The sequence below is a fragment of the Nicotiana sylvestris genome, chromosome 4, assembly GCF_000393655.2.
Source record: "Nicotiana sylvestris chromosome 4, ASM39365v2, whole genome shotgun sequence".
In the NCBI taxonomy this organism is placed as follows: Eukaryota; Viridiplantae; Streptophyta; class Magnoliopsida; order Solanales; family Solanaceae; genus Nicotiana; species Nicotiana sylvestris.
In genome coordinates, this window is record NC_091060.1 from 148,594,371 (window position 1) to 148,612,774 (window position 18,404).

At 36.1% G+C, this 18,404-nt stretch overlaps 1 protein-coding gene across 1 annotated transcript; it reads left to right on the forward strand.

Annotated features, from left to right (window-relative positions):
- Positions 1–2,601: 2,601 nt before the first annotated feature.
- On the forward strand, positions 2,602–6,428 carry LOC104233041 (growth-regulating factor 1-like). The gene is made up of 4 exons (XM_009786349.2): positions 2,602–3,345; positions 4,025–4,249; positions 4,844–5,192; positions 5,333–6,428. The coding sequence occupies exons 1-4, from the start codon at positions 2,943–2,945 to the stop codon at positions 6,177–6,179; spliced, it is 1,824 nt and encodes a 607-aa protein (XP_009784651.1). The 5' UTR covers positions 2,602–2,942; the 3' UTR covers positions 6,180–6,428.
- Positions 6,429–18,404: the final 11,976 nt, after the last annotated feature.

Consider the following 18,404-nt stretch of genomic DNA (forward strand, 5'->3'; position numbering starts at 1 on the left):
ATTAATTAAATAAGATTACGAGTTTACCTATCACATAATACAATGGAATGGTTGAAATTTCTCCATCTTTAAGTAATAATTTAAATTTAAATTGTAAAAGTAAAAAATTTCTTGATAAATCAAAATTAATCGGGCCAGCATGCGACCGCTATTATAATTGGTCTCTTTATATATTGTTCAAGTACTTTAAATTACCATCTATATAACATTAATTTATTACTAGTAACTCCTTGTAGGTGTTTGGACATAAAAATAATATTTAAAAAAAAAATAATAATATTTGAAGTTAAGTTAAAAAATAGTATTTGGAATTTGAAATTATGCTTGGACATGCAATTTGCTTGTAAAAATGTTGCAATTTTGTTAGTGGAGAATTTTTTTTTTTGAAAAATTTAAAACTTTTGATTTTTGAGAAACTCACTTTTGATATTGTTTAAATACTTGCAAAATTTTATGGATAATTGAAAAAAAAAAGAAATTGTTTCTATGAACAAACGGGATTGTGTGTCATTATTTTCCAAGAAATAATACAGTTTAAGAAGGGGAAAAAACAAAGTGAAGAACAAAAGAGAAAATAGAAAGAAGGAAAAGAGAAGGGAATCTTTCTTAAATGTGAAAACAAGATTTGTTTTCGTTAGAAAGATTAATGGCGTTTCTAATTGACAACAAAAATATTTTCTTTCCCAATAATTTTAGCATATAGTGAAAGGGCACGCGTGGTGTGTTGGTGCGTAGGAAAGAAGGGCGAGAGTAGGACAAAGCAATGGAAAAAAGAAAAGTAAATAGAATTAGATATATGTAGATTTATTTATAGTATATAGTTGATGTGGTCACGTGGTTGTGCATACTTTTGTTCATGCAGCCCACCACTCCATTGGCTTCTCCTAACTATACTTAATATGGAAAGAGAGAGAGAGTCCCACCCCTTGAAACCACTAGCGGACTTTGCAAGGAACACCCTCCCCTCACCATATTTTCAATTTATGTAAAATATTTGACGCCATATAAAATTTAAGAGAAAAAAAATATTTTTTTCTAAAATTTGCGGCATTAATTTGAAAAACACTGAGTATATTGTTGTTTTTGTAACTTAGTAAAGTTATTTAATTTTTTTTATTAAAGATATAATAAAAAATGCAAATTTAATCGTTTCAACAATAAAATATATTATTATTTCTATATTAAACTAATATAAAAATAATATCACATAAATTGAAAGTTAAAAAAATTACTAACTTGGTATATATCACAATGAAATAGTGTCTTAACAAAATCCAATGATCATGTTAATATGATTTCTAAAAACTGAATAAAGTGTAGCTATATTTTCATTTTACAATAATTATTTATTTAAGAAAAAAGCGAGTATTTTTCTCTATCTCTTTTTTTTTATGCGAAAAAGGTCCAAAAATATCTTTGAACTATTCGAAATAGCTCAAAAATATCCTACGTTTGTTTTTGGTGCCAAAAATATCCCTGCCGTTTATGTTTTGGCCCAGAAATGTCCCCCAACCATTAATTTTGACATTAAAACTGACATGACAGTCCAACTCGGTTAGAATTACTTATATGGTCGTCCACTTAAGCAATCCATATGTGAAAATTATTTTTTCGAAATTTTTTATTTTTCCAGAATTTTTTAATAAAATATAAAATCAACATTTATTTTGAAAGAAGTCAAAAATTTCGGAAAAAATATTTATTTCGGATTTTTTAATTAAAATACAAAATCAACACATTCCAAAAAAAAGTAAAAAAATTACGAAAAAATTATTCTTGATTGGGGTTTATGATTTGATTAAAAAAACTCCATTATTCTCTTTTATGAATTTCGGAGTTATGTCTTTGAATGCTTTTGAATCCAGTAATAGCGTAGTTATGTCTTGGAACATTATCCCTATATAATTTCAACCCCATTCTTTAGCTCCAAAAAAAAATTAACACACAACGTTTATAAGAAAAAAAATTAAAACTTTATCTGTACAACAACAAAGACGTTAGTTTCTTAATCCTAAACAAGTTGGGTCGATTATATGAATTCTCGATATCTATAATCATAAATTCACAAAAGAGAACAATGGAGTTTTTTAATCAAATCATAAACCCCAATCAAGAATAAATTTTTCGTAATTTTTTTACTTTTTCCGAAATAAGTGTTGATTTTGTATTTTAATTAAAAAATTCCAAAATAAATATTTTTTTCGAATTTTTTTACTTTTTCCAGAACAAATGTTGATTTTGTATTTTATTAAAAATTTCTAGAAAAAAAAATCCGAAAAAAATAATTTTCACATATGGATTACTTAGGTGGACGACCATGTAAGTAATTCTAACCCAGTTGGACTGCCATATCAGTTTCAATGGTAAAACTAATAGTTTAAAGGTATTTTTGGGCCAAAACATAGATGACAGAGATATTTTTGACACAAAAAATAAACGAAGGATATTTTTAAATTATTTTGAATAGTTTAAGGATATTTTTGGACCTTTTCCGTTTAGGCGATTGAAAACAAGAACCGACCCCGGGATTGGGCGGTTTTATGTCCGAAATATAAACAAGACTATAATAACAGCAGTTTAGGTACTTCTCCTACAGGTATTTCCCTTCTGCCTTTGCCTCTCTCTCTCTCCAATTATTTTCCCTTTCACCAAAACATTAACTCCTAAACGAGAAAACCAGTGTGTCTTTCTCTTTTTGAGGTCTGCTTAACTACATATATAGCCCCCCTATTCTGCTTTACTAATTCCCAACACATCCCACAACTCCCCAAAATACACATTTTAAAAACAAACTCTTTAAAAATGGTCCTTGCTTCTCCAACAACAAAAATCAATCTCCTTCTGTCTGTTTCTTGCTCTCAAACTGACCCCTCAAATGCTCCATTTTTTCTAGCTTTTAGCTATACAATTTCTTGTTAAAAGAGTGAACTTGGTTTTTTTTGATGGATTTTGGGGTGGTGGGGAGTTTAGATAGTGGTGGGGTGATTTGTTCAGACAATACAAGTAATATGTTTACTACAGCAGCAGCTGCTGCTGCCTCAGTTGAGACCAAGCAAAAGTGGTACGGATCTACTGGATTTCACAAGAATGAAAGATCTTCTTCTACTACTACTACTACTGTTACTGAAGATGACTGGAATAATAAGGACATTAAATTAGCTAAGACTAGTGATGACTTTTCATCCTCTAAAGCAGCAGCAGCAGCTACAATGCTGTTTCAGCAACAGCTCAGAAGTAATTGTCCTAACAGCCAGCAAATGCTTAGTTTTTCTTCACCCAACTCTCAGAATGTGACAATGCCTTATTATCATTACACCTCAAGTCCTTTTACTAGGAACTCTTCAGGTACATAAATTGCTAAAGAAAAAATAAAAAAAGGTTGACGTGTCATTGAATAGGTTTCTTGTTTTTCAATCAAGATTGAGTTTTTTTGGTTCAATATGTTTGTTATCTTTATCTGATTGTTGGTTTTGTATAAACTGCTGGATTTTTTGGTAGCAATGCATAGTTTTGTTGTTTCCAAGCACAAGGAAGGGAGTCTTTTCATGTAACCATATGCTACTGGTTTTTTTTCTTCTTTTTGATGTTTTTGAGTCTTGTAACCAACCCACCCACCCATAAAAAAGAGAAAAGATGGCATCTTTTAGTACTACATGGTTTCTATCTTTCCTATTTTTGGTAATGAGATTGTGGCAATGTTGGTTTTCAAAGGCATAATCAAATGAAAGGCCTAAAAGAGTTGAGCAAATTTCCTTGTTTCATTGATAGGTCTCTGAATTTTGATTTTCTCCCCTTTGCTGTTTTTCTTGGTGTTGCAAATATTTACAATGTTTTGTACCCTCTTTAAATGTTATCCTGTCAAAGCATTTTTCAACAGTCTATTTTCTTCTTTCACATTTGAAGAGCGAGCCATGTCTTTTTAGATTTAACAGGGTAAATCTTTCATTCTTTAACATGTTTAGTCACTGTATTTGGTAAAAAACAGTTTTTATTCTTAAAGTTGTGATCTTTCTTTCTTGGTCAGGCTGTGGCAGTGGAGCTATGAATGCTGGAAACATGCATGGGGTAATAGCAGCAGGGGTAAAAGGGCCATTTACTCCATCACAGTGGATGGAGTTGGAACACCAGGCTTTGATCTACAAATACATTACTGCAAATGTTCCAATACCTCCTTATCTTCTCAACCCCATTAGAAAAGCTCTTGAATCTGCTGGCTTCACAACTTTTGCAGGCCTTAGACCCAATGCTTGTAAGTCCTTGCTTTTTACTTCTACTTACCATATTTCTGGAAAAAAATTACAACTAAAAAGATTAGGATTCAACTCTTTCCCCATTTGTAATTAAAAATGACATCTACACAAAAATTTGAAATGACATCTACTTTGACAAATCTATGGCTCAGGAAGTTTCTCAAGTGATCATAGCTACCATAGTCATAATTTCTTGTTTCTAATTGTAAAGTGATATGGAATGAATTTATTGTTCATAAATATGCTGCCTTCAGTAATCTTTCTGCACAAGGGCAGGTTTTATTTTCTTTCCATGATCCCGAGTACGGTGAACCCCCTTTGCGATTTTACTAGAATTTTTCCTCATGTCAAGGAGTTCAAGAGCTTATATATATCCAAAATAATTAGTTTTTTACCTTATTTACACAATGTAATTTTTAGCGAAGGGGGTCTAAACTTGTTCCGCCACTGCCTGAGGCAACTAGAAAATATTGTTTAAGAGATCCCAACTCCCCCACAAATTAAAAAATTTACTAGAGAGCACAATGCTTTTTAGTATTTATGAGTCTGTTTTAGAGTAGTGGATGATGTGTTTTGTGGTTAATTATTGGCAGTGGGATGGGGTGCATTCCATCTAGGATTCTCCAACAGCAACGATCCGGAGCCAGGAAGGTGTAGGAGAACAGATGGGAAGAAATGGCGGTGCTCAAGAGATGCAGTTGCCGATCAAAAGTATTGTGAGCGGCACATGAACAGAGGCCGCCATCGTTCAAGAAAGCCTGTGGAAGGACAAACTGGTGCTACTTCCGCCAAGCTGATGAATATTTCTTCTTCAACATCAGCATCAACAGCATTGGCTCCCGGAGGCGCTGCATCCAACACTCTACCTCTCTCACATCCCCAACTTAGCAACTTGCTGCCTGCTGTTACTAATCCCTCCACAACTTCCCCTTATCTTGAGAGGTACATTTCAAAGTTTATTCTGTATGTGTATCACTTTCTGCTTATCAAAATGACCTTAACAGCAAGCTGTAGTTTTGTCGCGATGTTAGTAAGAATCCACAATTTTTCGTTGATCTAATTTTAATATATGTTACTAGCAGGAATTATACGCCCAAGGAAAATTTTGGTGAAAGGTATTCAGATACAAAAGGCCTTGTTTCATCAAGTGAGAAAGAGAGCCTATATTCAATACAGAAAGAGCAGAATCTTTATGGAGCAACTTCAAGGGCTGAATTTGGATTAGTTTGTGCTGACTCTTTGATCAATCCACTAAATAAAAACTCTTCACTAGTGAATTGCCGTGGCTATGGCAATTCAGAAGATATCAGAGATCAAGAAAGCAAATCACAGCATCATCCACTTCGACAGTTCATGGACGATTGGCCCAAAAACCAGTCCGATCAATCCACAGTTTCTTGGCCTGACGTTGATTTGCAGTCAGATAGGACTCAGCTCTCCATTTCTATCCCTGTGGTCACTTCAGACTTCATGTCTTCCACTTCTTCTCCAGCGAACGACAAACTCACAACCTCAGCACAGTACAGGCCGTCACAGGAGCACGAGACAACAACTCAAATGGGATTAGGCATTGGCACCATCATCAGTGAGCACAACCAAAGACAAGGAAATTGGATTCCTATAACTTGGGAAAATTCCATGGGTGGTCCCCTTGGTGAGGTCTTGCATAGCACTAATAACAGCTCGGGCGATTGCAAGAACAAATCAGCAGCTCTTAATCTCATGACCGAGGGGTGGGATAGGAGCCCCCGGATGGGATTATCACCAACCGGGGTCTTACAGAAGTCCTCATTCGGTTCCCTTTCTAACAGCAGCGCAGGGAGCAGTCCAAGAGCCGAAAACAGTAAGACGAACGAAGGTTCCAGTCTTTGCAATGGCCTTCTTGGAACAACTCTTATGAATCCAACACTGCCTGCATGTAATATGTAAGCTAGGATATGCTATTTTGTAATTCCAGAAGTGAGCTATTTCCCTTTTTCCCCTAATGCTCGCATCCTTTGCCAATCAATCCTGTACTGAAGATATCAAAATGACCAAGTATTCCGGTTAAGATTTGTTCATTTATTTACTGCTGTAATATTTTTCAGCTTTTTGGGCATAGTTTGTCAAACTATTAGACTCAAGATTTGCCCATTTCTAGTTCTCAATCAATATCAATAGCTAATGATTTTCAAGAAATTGATTCCTATCAAACATGTGCTATTGTCTGAATGGTTACGTTTTGTCATTCAAGCAATTTTTCTTACAAGTTGGTAGGAGGCATGTTGGTTGGTGAATTGTTGCAATTGATAAGATAATTCCAGCTTCATTGTGGGCTTCCATTTTTTAATTTCCACTTTTCTTAAGCGTGGGTTTTTGCCTATAGGTTACGGCCGCCAATGCTGTATCAGGTAGGCTGTCTATATTATACCCACTTTGTTGAGCTCATGCCCATATTGTCCTGCCAAAGGCTTAATGGCCTAATCCTATTCTCTTAATTGCATTCTGTGTTTATTTCTATTTTGAGTGAATTTTGGCTTTAAGAGAAAACACCACTCATGATCTATAAATAGGATAACCTTGGAGAATTGTTCTATGCTTATTGATATAAGTCTTTGAAATACTTAAGCACATAAGAGTGGTTTTTGAGAGAGCTTTCATTAAGAGAGAAGAGAGAAGAAAATTATTTGTTTTTGCTGTAGATTTTTATTCCGATCAGCTAACTTTAAATCATGTTTTCCAATTCGTTAATCGTTGGATCGGGCTAAAATTTTGACTGAGTGTTTGGAAAATCTTGGTTATTTGAACGGTGAAGATCGGATTTGGAGGCCCGTATCATCTGATTTCGAGCCTCGAACAATAGCTTCGTTTTTATAGATTCTCCTCTTTCTTCAATTGATTAGTTGTTGCTCTTGTTGCTCTGTGTTTGACACTTGTTGTGTAGCCAATTTGGAGAACTTTTGTAACCCTCTTATTGTTATAGTGGAACTTTTTGGATCTTTGTGATCCCGTGGTTTTTACCTTCGATTTGAAATGTTTTCCACGTTAAAATTTGGTGTTCTTTATCTTCTTTATTTTCGTTTTGCCTCTTCCTCGACATATCACCCCTGGGTGCGGCCCTTCCCCAAAACCTGCATGAATGCGGGATGGTTTGTGCACTGGGCTATTTTATTTTATTTTTTTAAATTTTGAAGTGTGGGTTTTTGCATATTACAAAACAAATGAAGATGTCCATTTGGTTGAGACAGAATCTGGAGTATTTATTTCATAGATGATACATCAGTTTCAATCACTTTCCTATTGGACCAACTTTATACTAATTCCAGCCTGTTTATATAATTTTTTTTCTTTACGTTTGTGCTTCTTTTTATTACTTTCTGTCTTAGTGGCCCCTGGTACGGCTCCTAAATATTGAATTTTGAGAGTGTTGCCTTCAGATTTGGATGCCTCCATATTGAATTATTATCAGTACAATTTAAGTTTCATGCCTTTTTGATGATAGCCATGAAATGTTTCCTAAAAGATTCGCAGGTGCAGATATTTTGGTTAAATTCTATTATTCTCAGAAATTTCTCATGTTTTTCAAGGGTTCGTACTCTTATAGAGTTGTTAGCCTCAGACCTTTGATTTTTAGTCTTTAACTCAATTTTTTTTGTTCATTTAATATTATGTACTATTATTATTCATATTTAACATTATCATATTACCATGGGGAATATGGACAGTTTGAGTTAAAGTGGAGTATTCCCCACTTTTCTTCAACTTTATCATAGGAATTTTGAGCCAAATCAAACATCCTATTTTCCAGACTAAGAATTAATCTTAGGGCATTTCGATAGTTAATTGGGTTGAAATAATGTCTCAAACCCAAGTAACTATTTTCTGGACTTGAGACAGCTATGTTTTGCTACTCTCATTGACAGTTCCAAATGTTAAAAACATATTTATATGGCCAAATATATAATTTGGCTCCATTTTTTATTTTGGCATTCTATTTCAATCTTGTTCCATTTTGGTCCTCCAACCGCATTCCTTTTGTGTCATTTTAACACAAACTTTTATCCGACGTAAAAATATACATACTTGCTTCTAATGTGTAACAACCATCCAATTAGATTTGGACACCTATTTTTTTTTTATCCTTGTCAGCTTGGTTTAATCCAAGTACTCAGCTGCTAACCCCCCCCCCCCCCAAACCCCAAATTTTTATTTTTTATTTTTTTACTACACAAGTAACAAATATTGCTATGTATATTAAAAGATATGCATGCACACATATTTTGTGAAACATGTGTGCATGCATATCTTGAAATACTCACAAATTTCATAAACTTCCGAACCGCTAAACTTTTGAAACCGCAAACTTTCGAACTCGTAAACTTTATAATTTCTAAACCCGTAAACTTCCAAACATATAAAGCTCCGAACTCATAACTTTAGAACTTGTAAAATTTCGAACCTGTAAACCGAAAGATGAAAAAATTAAAACTAAAAATATACAAAAGAAATATTTTTTCCCCGAGGGGAGGGGGGAGGGGGGTGCAGAAAAACGGAAAAAACATAAATTTAAAATTACAAAAAAAAGGTAAAAAAAAAAGTTTTTTTGCAGGGGGGGGGGGAGGGGAGGGAGCTGAGTATTTGGATTAAACCCAGGTGACAAGGATAAAAAAACAGGTCTCCAAATCTAATTGGATGGTTGTTACACAATAGAAGCAAGTATGTATAGGCGCTGCATTTTTACGTCGGATAAAAGTTTTTGTGTTAAAATGACACAAAAGAAATGCGGTTGGAGGGCCAAAAAGGAACAAGATTGAGATAAAATGTCAAAATAAAAAATGAAGCCAAGTTCAATGGGTTGTATATGTATTTGACTTATTTATATTCATCACTGATGAGACGTTTTGATTTTAAGAATTATGGGAAAAAAATAACACAGCAGCAGCAATATCGTTGATTTTAACAAGTCTAGCAATAATAGATTGAAACAGCTGAACCAGAGATCTCTGTTTTTTACCACTAAAGGATGTGGTATAGTGAATGGGATTGCCCTTCTCTTAACCAGAGATCTTGAGTTCGAGCTCTGAGTATAGGAAAATCCTTGGTAGGAAGTGCTTCCCCCCGAATGGAGCCCTACGCGACACGAATTCGGATATAGTCGGGCTCCAATGCGGGTACCGAACACCAGGTGGGAAACCAAAAAAGCTTCTTTCTTTATAACCACCAAAGGATGTGGTGCAGTGGATGAAACTGCTCTTCCCTTAATCAGTCTCGAGTTCGAGCCCTGAGTATGGAAGAATTCTTGGTAGGGAGCGCTTCCCCCCGAATGGAGCCTTACGCGACGCGAATCCGAATATAGTTGGGCCCCAATGCGGATACCGAATACTGGATTATCACATGGCCAGTGGATTGTCACACGAGATCTGTCTAATCCAATTAAACTTCGAATCCTAATTTTACCATATTGGTTGTTCGAGAAAAATAGAGTTTGAGTTGTTAATACAACCTTAATACGGTACTCTCTTTAATGTAAGTAACTACTTATATGGTGAGTTTTATTAAGAGTCTCTATCCTGCTTATATAAAACGTCTTTGGCTCCATCTTTTATATATGTAACGATAGGAAATAAGCTAGAGGATTCTTTGGTTCATTAATTCATGTATAATCATGTATAATCAATATATAATAGCTAGAAAACATAAATAATAAATCAGGTAGGCCATTTGTGTAAAGATTATATCCAATTTAAAAGTCTAAAATCCCAAAAGAAAGCCCAAAAGCACTAGTAGCCCAGTCGGGCAAACTGATTTGTAAAAATTGCACGGGGCGCCCTATTTGGTCGCCCCCATTTAACCTATACCCACTTTTTTTAAAAGTTTTAATCTGTACCCACTTTTTAAACAACTTCAGTTCTCTTTCTCCTCCTCCTTCGTTTTCTTCTTCTTCTTCTATAGTGATATGTATACCCCTTCTGAGAGAAGCCAAGAATATGTAAAAATGGAGCAACAGAGACAATGATCTTTACCAGTATGATTAGATCCCATTGTTTGTTAAAGTTCAGCTCAACAAACTAGGCCAAGAACTGCCACCACCAACATCATCTGTTTTCACTGTACTCTTCTGGTATTTATTATTGCAACTTCCTTTACAATCCAATTCGAACCCTAAATGCTTGTTTCTTTCAATAGATTTGGATAAAACAAATTCATTGAGAGGGGTAGTGATTATAATGGCTTTAACACCACGTGAGGCTGTGAGTTTGGCCATGTCTAACGTAGGAATCATGCGGCCATGAGCCATAAAAGGAAAGAAGAAAAAATGGAATCGACCCATGTGTGATAAAAGTTACAGTAGAAACACAAAGCAAAAAGAGAGCATTTGGGGTTACAAAACTTCAGCTCTAGAGCTAAAGTTCGCCAGTTACAAAACAAAAACTTCAGCTTTAGAGCTGAAGTTCGCTAGTTACAAATACAAAAACAAAAACTTCAGCTCTAGAGCTGAAGTTCGCCAGTTACAAAACAAAACTTCTGCTCTAGAGCTTAAGTTCGCTAGTTACAAAAACAAAAACTTCAGCTCTAGAGCTGAAGTTCTAGAATACTGACTTCAGCTCTAGAGTTGAAGTTCGCCAGTTACAAAACAAAAACTTCAGCTCTAGAGCCGAAATTCGCCAGTTACAAAAATAAAAACTTGCTACTTCAGTCCCGTCTACTAGAATGCTGAAGTTTTACGTGATTGCCTTTGCTACTTTAGCCCTGTATGCTGTAGTTACGCGAAAAGGTGGGTAAGCTAGCATTTTTTTTTTTGCAAAGTGGGCACAAGTTAAAACGTGACCCAAAAAGCAGGTATAGATGCAAATGCCCCACTAATTTCCATAAAAATAGCCCAATATCATTTATAAACAAATAAACCTCAGCCGTTAGATTGATATTTAATCTGAAGTAGGTTTGAATGGGAGATTCATTGAAGTATAGAGTATTTTATAGAAGAATTAACCCAAATAGTCGTCCATCTAATCACTTAAACTAAAAATAGTCAGTGAAGGTAATATATATATTGCATTATGTGTGTATAATTATGTAAATCTATGTATATAGCTAAAAAATATAAACAATGAATATGACCGGCTATGAAGTCAACTCTCCAATAGGAAAGTTGCTGCCTGCACACGCTATTGTACAAGAACAATGCAACAGTTAACTTTCTGTGGAAGTCTTTTTACCTACCTTGCTTACATCATTGTAAGTGATGTCACACAAGTATAAATACAATCAAGGAAGGTAAAATAACTTACTTCATGAGAGAACCAGATAAAGGACCTGAAGCATGCCTGGTAAAATTATTCAAGTTAATCGACTCAAGATAATTTGGGCAGTGTGTCTTTAGATTCACAGGAACAAGATTAGGGACATGATACCTTGTTGTTCCATTGACAGAAGTATAAGTCAACTATACAGCTGGAAAGCAACTGCAAAAAGTGGCTACCTGCAACTGTACACGCAACAGTACAACAGACAATGCAGAAGTCACTTCCCATTGGGAAAATGCATGTACTAATCAAGATTTGACATCACCATTGTGATGTCACCATTGTGATGTCTTTTGTAGTATAAACTTGGTGCAAGGCACAAGACATTCTCAAGACTTGCAAAAATCAGAAAAGAAAATATCCTCTTAAGTCTCAGAACAACCTCTCTCAAGAACAAAGCTGCTGCAACCTCAAAGACCGGATCCAAGATTGAAGATATCTTAAGTGCTTAGGTTTGTTGAGTCATTGTTATTTGTTCTTCATTTGTAACTCCGATCTTGCTTTCTTAGAAGCTGTGTTTTAGGAAACCCAAAATCACAAACCTTCTAAAGTTTGTGTCTTGGCTAGAGTTAGTCGAGTTGTGAAGCCTTTGTAATAGAGTTATTACAAAGTGGCTTGTAATAGAGTTATTACAAGTTAGAGTGATTAAAGTCTTTGTCACTAGAGAGTGACAAAGTAGCTTGTGGTGAGAGTATCACAAGTTAGTCAAAGTCTTTGTAACTAGAGAGTCACAAAGTGGCTTGTGGTGAGAGTACCACAAGTTAGTTGAGTTGAATACTTTGTAATAGATATTACAAAGTGGATTGTAATAGGTGTTTACAAGTTAGTGAAGTTGAAAGCCTACAAGTGTAGGTCGTGGTTTTTGTCCCCTTGAGTTGAGATTTTTTCACGTAAAAATCCTGTGTTCTTTATTTACTACCGAACTACTGTGGGAACAATTAGAAAACCTGATTCCCTATACTGGATAGTTTTACAGTCTGTTGCTTACAGTGGGAACTTATGGAAAATATGGTTCTCTTTACAGTGGGAACTTATCATGTGTCTCATTTACATACTTGTTCAGTAGTTAGCACTGTACCAAACTGATATAGGACCAGATCGCTATACAGTTTGGTTCATTAGTATTTTCAGTGGAAACCATAGAGAACCCGGTTCTCTATACAGTCTGGTGGACGCTAAGTTTCTAACAATTGGTATCAGAGCATGTTCTTTCTAAAAGGTTAACACCTATAAAGGATCTACATGGCTGCTCTACTAAACTTTGAGAAAAGTCAATCAACCAATAGACCACAAAGATTTCAGAAGATGATTCGCAAAAATAGTGGGATCCCAAAGAAAGGAAGTTCCAACAAGAATTTCAAAGGAAATGATTGTTGTCACAAGTGTGAAAAACCGGGGCATTTCATCAAGGACTGCATATTTCTAAAATAAGAGCATTACAAACACAACGCTGACAAAGTAGAAAAAGGGACCCGGTTCCTAACAAACGATTCAGCTGAAAAAATGCATCTTACAATATTGTGAAGCAAGCTTTTGCTGCATGGGGAGACTCCTCCAGTGTATCAGAAGAGGAACCGAATGCAGAAAGCAACTCCATGATGGCAATGCAAAATGAAGATGATTCGTTGTATGCATTGATGGCTCAGTTCAATGAGGATGAAGAGGATGACAATGATGAGGTAAATTTCAGGGATATTCAGAAAAATTTGAAGTCATACTCTTTGAAGAAATTGATGTCATTAGCAAATGTTCTAATTGATACATATTATAGTTTTGTTAATGATAATGATGCCCTAATCATAGAGCTAGGAGATGCTGAACAATCTAGAGATGATTTGATGGTAGTGGTTATTGACTTGAAGAAAACCATAGAGAACCTTAGCAAAAAAAAAATACTCTAGTAGAGAAAATTGTCGCTACTGAGCAAGAAAGGGATGATATGGTAATTTCCATTGAGGATCTAAGGGAACAAGTGGAAGAAATAACTAGAGAACATAACTTGTTGAAAAAGCAAACAAAAAAATAGATGGACAACACTGAAGGAGAGGAAGTGGCTAGAGAGGCTCAACTTGAGCTTGAGAGTGAGCTTAAGAAAGTTAAAACAAGTTTCATTGCTGAGCTTAAAAAGAATAGACAATTTCAACAGGATTTAAAAAGGGTTAAAAATGATCTTGATAAGTCACTTAAATGGACCCGGTCCTCTGACGTAATAACGTCTATGTACAGGAGTAATGATGGAAACAGGCAAGGCATCGGGCTCCAAAAGGCTAAAACCTCTTATAATCCCCACAGGAAGTATGTATCTGTAGCTGATAATAGGTTGTGCACTCACTATGGTCAAACTAGTCATTATAAGGACTCTTTTAAAATTAAAATTCAGTCTTTGCAGAAAAACAAAGTTTTTGTTGAAAAGAGATATACTAATGAGGAACCTGGTTCCCTGAAAAGAAAATATGTGCTGCCTGCATGGGCAAAAAGAAGTTTTATCCGCCCGTTCTATCATTATAAGGGACACAAACTGGCTTGGGTTCCTAAGTCTAATCATTGATTTAGTGTGCAGGGAACAGTGAAAGGGAGCAATAAATAATAGTACATGGATATCGACTGCTCGAAGCTCATAACTGGAAGTACAAATGATTTCCTTTCACTGAAGGCCCTACAAGGAGGGAGTGTATCCGTTGAACATGGCAAGAAGGGATACATTCTGGGAGTTGGAAGGATCGGGAAGTCTCTTTCCCACTCTATTGAAAATATGTACTTCGTGAAAAGGTTGAAGTATAGCTTGTTGGGTATTTCCCAACTCTGTGACAAGGGGATCTTAGTTGTCTGAGTGATGTTAATAACAATGCTGAGCTATGGTACAGAAGGTTGGGTCATGCAATTTTCATGCTGCTGAACAAATTAGTCAAGAAGGACCTGGTTCATGGTCTGCCAAATTCAAATCTCAAGGAACACAGAGTGTGTGATGCATGTACTAAGGGAAATATCTGATGTTTCAAATGGCAAGGCTGATATGATGAGCCAGATAAAGGAGGCAAGTGAAGACAATGTCACATCCTCTTCCACTTCTCAAGAGGAACCTGGTACCCCAATTACTACCACTGAAGCTGAAGAAAGAGTTGGAGATGCAGTGTAAGACACTCCACAAGTAACAGATCAAGGAGTGCAGGGAAATCCATTGCAATGCAAGAGGAACTACGTCAATTTGAAAGAAACAAGGTATGACACCTGGTACCTACACCCTCAGATAGAACCATCATAGAGACCATGTGAGTATTCAGGAATAAACTAGATGGACATGGAAATACTACAAGGAACAAAGCAAGGCTTGCTGTCCAAATATACAATCAGGAGGAAAGGATCGATTATGATAAAGACTTTTGCCCAGTAGCTCGCATGGAAGCTACTAGGATCCTCATTGCCTTTGCTTCACATATGGAATTCACCCTATTCCAAATGGATGTGAAAAGTACCTTCCTGAATGGTTTTCTCAAGGAAGAAGTCTATATCAAGCTATCTCCAGGTTTTGAACGTCATGTACATCCTGAATATGTATTCAAATTGGATAAGGCACTGTACGGATTGAAGCAAGCCCCTAGAGCCGGTACGAGAGACTATCCAAGTTTCTCTTGGAAAATGGCTTCACAAGAGGAAAGATTGATAATACATTTTCTTTGAAGAAACGGGAAAGGAACCTGCTCATTGTTCAGATTTATGTGGATGACATCATATTTAGAGCTACAACTGACTCATTATGTGAAGAATTTGCTAAACTTATGGGAAATGAGGTTGAAATGAGTATGACGGGGGAACTGAATGTCTTCCTAGGTCTTTAAGTGAAGCGGTCCATAAAGGGAACGTGCATCAGTCAGCAGAAATGCATCAAAGAACTCTTGAAAAGGTTTGATATGGAAGCATCAAAGGGGAATCATTGGATCTCTACTCTACCTTACTACCAACAGGTCAAACATTGTATTTAGTGTGGGATTATGTGCAAGGTTCCAATCAAATTCTAAGGAATCTCATCTGAAGGTTGCTAAGAGAATTCTAAGATATTTAAGGGGACACAAAACCTGGTTCTGTACTATCTTTCAGGTGACAATTTCAACTTTATTGGTTATGTTGACGCTGATTATGCAGGCTATCTGGTGGACAGGAAAAACACATCTGGAATGACTCATTTCCTTGGATCATGTTTTATCTCATGAGGTACAAGGAAACAAAACTCCATAGCTCTCTTAACCGCTGAAGCAGAATATGTTGCAGTTGCCTCATGCTGTGCTCATTCACTACAGATCAAGCAGAATCTTGAAGACTTTGGTGTATTTATAGCTTGAACCTGGTACAACACAAGAGGACAAAGCGCATTGACGTGCTCATCACTTTTTGAGGGATAATGTTGAAAAGATTCTGATTTGTATGAAATTCTGGAAGACAGAGGACCAGGTAGTAGACATCTTCACCAAGGCACTGGCAGTGAACACTTTGAAAGAAATCGTGTGGAGTTGGGGTTGATCAAGCTTAACAGAAGGACCTGGTCCCTCGATGATTGGCTATGTTAAGAAGGAAAGGTACAATGCTAAAAAGTATTTTTCGGCGACGTCTAACTCAAATCTATACTATTACAGGTATACACATATGGCAGTTTCAGGACAAAAACAAGTAAGAGTGACATTGCACTTCTAGGAGTCTTTGCTCAAAATTTTTAAAAAAACTGTCACGGAACCTGGTTCCCGTGACTCAGGTTAGTAGTCTCTTTAATACTTATATGCCTTTTTAAAATGCTGAAGTGTAATGTAATTAATTTGTTTTTGCTTTTCTCCTGCCTCTCCTCCTAACTTTTGAAGTTCAAAATGTTAAACCTTTTTTTGAACTGACCCGTTGCCCCAAAAAGGCACTTCTTTAGCTTACACCCAATTAAAACCGATTCTTTTCTTCAAAACCAAAATCAACCTTGTCTCAAAAAGAATCCTTCTTCCCAAATATGTCAGAAGTGAACCTAACTCTGTCACCTTCCAAAATCCTAACTCTATCTATATCAAACCTCCATGAAGTCTTTGGTAGATTTTGATGTGCGTTTAACTGAAAGGGAACAAGGTAGATCTAATATTCTAGAGCGTGAGATTGAAATTGTTGCTGGGTTTGTAGAAGCCTTAAAGGATGGAGGAATTGGTGAATGTGCTGAAAAAGAGGGGAACTGAATGAGGGACCCGGTCCCTAAATCCTTCGTAGGATGATAATTCTAATGATGATCTTTTTCTCTTGGGTTCTGTGCTTAAATGAACCTCTGATATAGTAGAAAATGATTGAGAAAAGTAGGCTGATTGATAATGAAGTGGTGTAACCTGCTGATGTGGTGATTGTGGAAGAATCTCCATTTGTGAAAATAAAAACAAAATGGAGAAAAGAAAGTTTGCTGAGAAAGATGCAACAGTTGATAAGGGTGAACAGATTAAGAAGAGACAGAGAGAGACATGTCATCTCAGGGATAGAAAAGGTAGTGTAAATGAGGAACCTGGTTCCTTACAGAAGAAAAAGGTTGAGTTATCAGGTTTGGAGAGGTAGAAAACTCTGAAGTCTCAAAAAGTACTGTTAGGCAGAATGTTGACTCTGATATTGCTGAAAAATAGAGGAACTTCTTGACATTGTTGAGTTCGAAAAATAGAATCACTTCTTTGTTCCTCCAAGACCCAATGTTTATAAGAAAGAAGTAAAAAGTTATATGTTTTATGTGACACTCTGATGTTATATGTGCATGAGACTGAGTATGTTCTTGATGAGAAGAAGCTTGGGGAGATTCTTGGTGATCTGATTGATGGCTCATCCTACTCAGATAGGTTGAGCACCAGGTTCTTGTAGACCCTAGATAGAATAGAATGCTAAGTTGAAGGGTGAGAATGAAAGATTGAGGAAACAGGTGGAGGAACTGAGAGAGTAGATGATCATTGATCAAAGGAGAGTAAATGAACGAATGGACAAGCTCATCAAAGCCTTAGCCCCTTACTTTTCTTCCTGCCTAGTGATCCATGTCCTTCAATCCTTCCAAATTCCCTTGAATTCTTATCTTCTTTTGATCCCTATATTTGATGACATTGGTACTTTAGTTATTTAATGTCATATTATGTATTATTGAAAATACTGTGCTTTTGTTATAATTACTCCACTATGGGCAATCACTCTATTTTGTGACATGACATTCACTTGTTGTTCTTGTTACTGTTTATGCTGTGTTGCCCAAGTGGCCTGAGTTAATGTTGCTGAACTTCTTTTTGGTTGTGCTTCTTCTATTACTCTTTTCGATGATGCCAAAAGGGGAAAGTTATATAGATGTCAACATGGGTGTCAACATGGGGGAGGAAAGAATCGAATTGATATGTTATGTTGTGCATGAAAGATAGCTCTGCTTTGCAAGGGGAACATTGCTGATAATGCAGGGAAACATGTGAGAAATCTGGTTTTTAAGAGATAGCTCTGCTTCGTAGGGTGAACGTTGCTGATAATATGTTGATTATAGGTCTAATCCGCAGGAAACATATAAGGAATCTGGTTCTCAAGAGGAATATTAATTTTGGGTTTGTCATCATCCAAAAAGGGGAAATTGATAAGTTATGGTACTTTAAGTTTTGATGATTTGCCAAACAGTCTTGAGAAACCAGTTGTGATCAGCTCCTTAGATTTGGTTCTCATGGGGAATATGGCTGATTCCTAGGGGGAACAATGTGGAGATCTGGTTCTTAGGGGGAATATCAATTCCAAGTTTGATGATCTAACAAACTTACCACCCAGAACCAGATAAGGAACTTGTTACACATTTACAAGACCTTGAGATCACCAAGTTCCAGCTTGGGATCCAGCCCTTGGGAAAGCAAGG

What these genes read in the sequence shown, in the direction of transcription:
- LOC104233041 (XM_009786349.2), top strand. Translation starts at nt 2,943, where the DNA reads ATGGATTTTGGGGTGGTGGGGAGTTTAGATAGTGGTGGGGTGATTTGT. An exon ending in TTTTACTAGGAACTCTTCAG is followed by an intron (nt 3,346 to 4,024) that starts GTACATAAATTG and finishes TTTCTTGGTCAG; the next exon opens with GCTGTGGCAGTGGAGCTATG. An exon ending in ACTTCCCCTTATCTTGAGAG is followed by an intron (nt 5,193 to 5,332) that starts GTACATTTCAAA and finishes TGTTACTAGCAG; the next exon opens with GAATTATACGCCCAAGGAAA.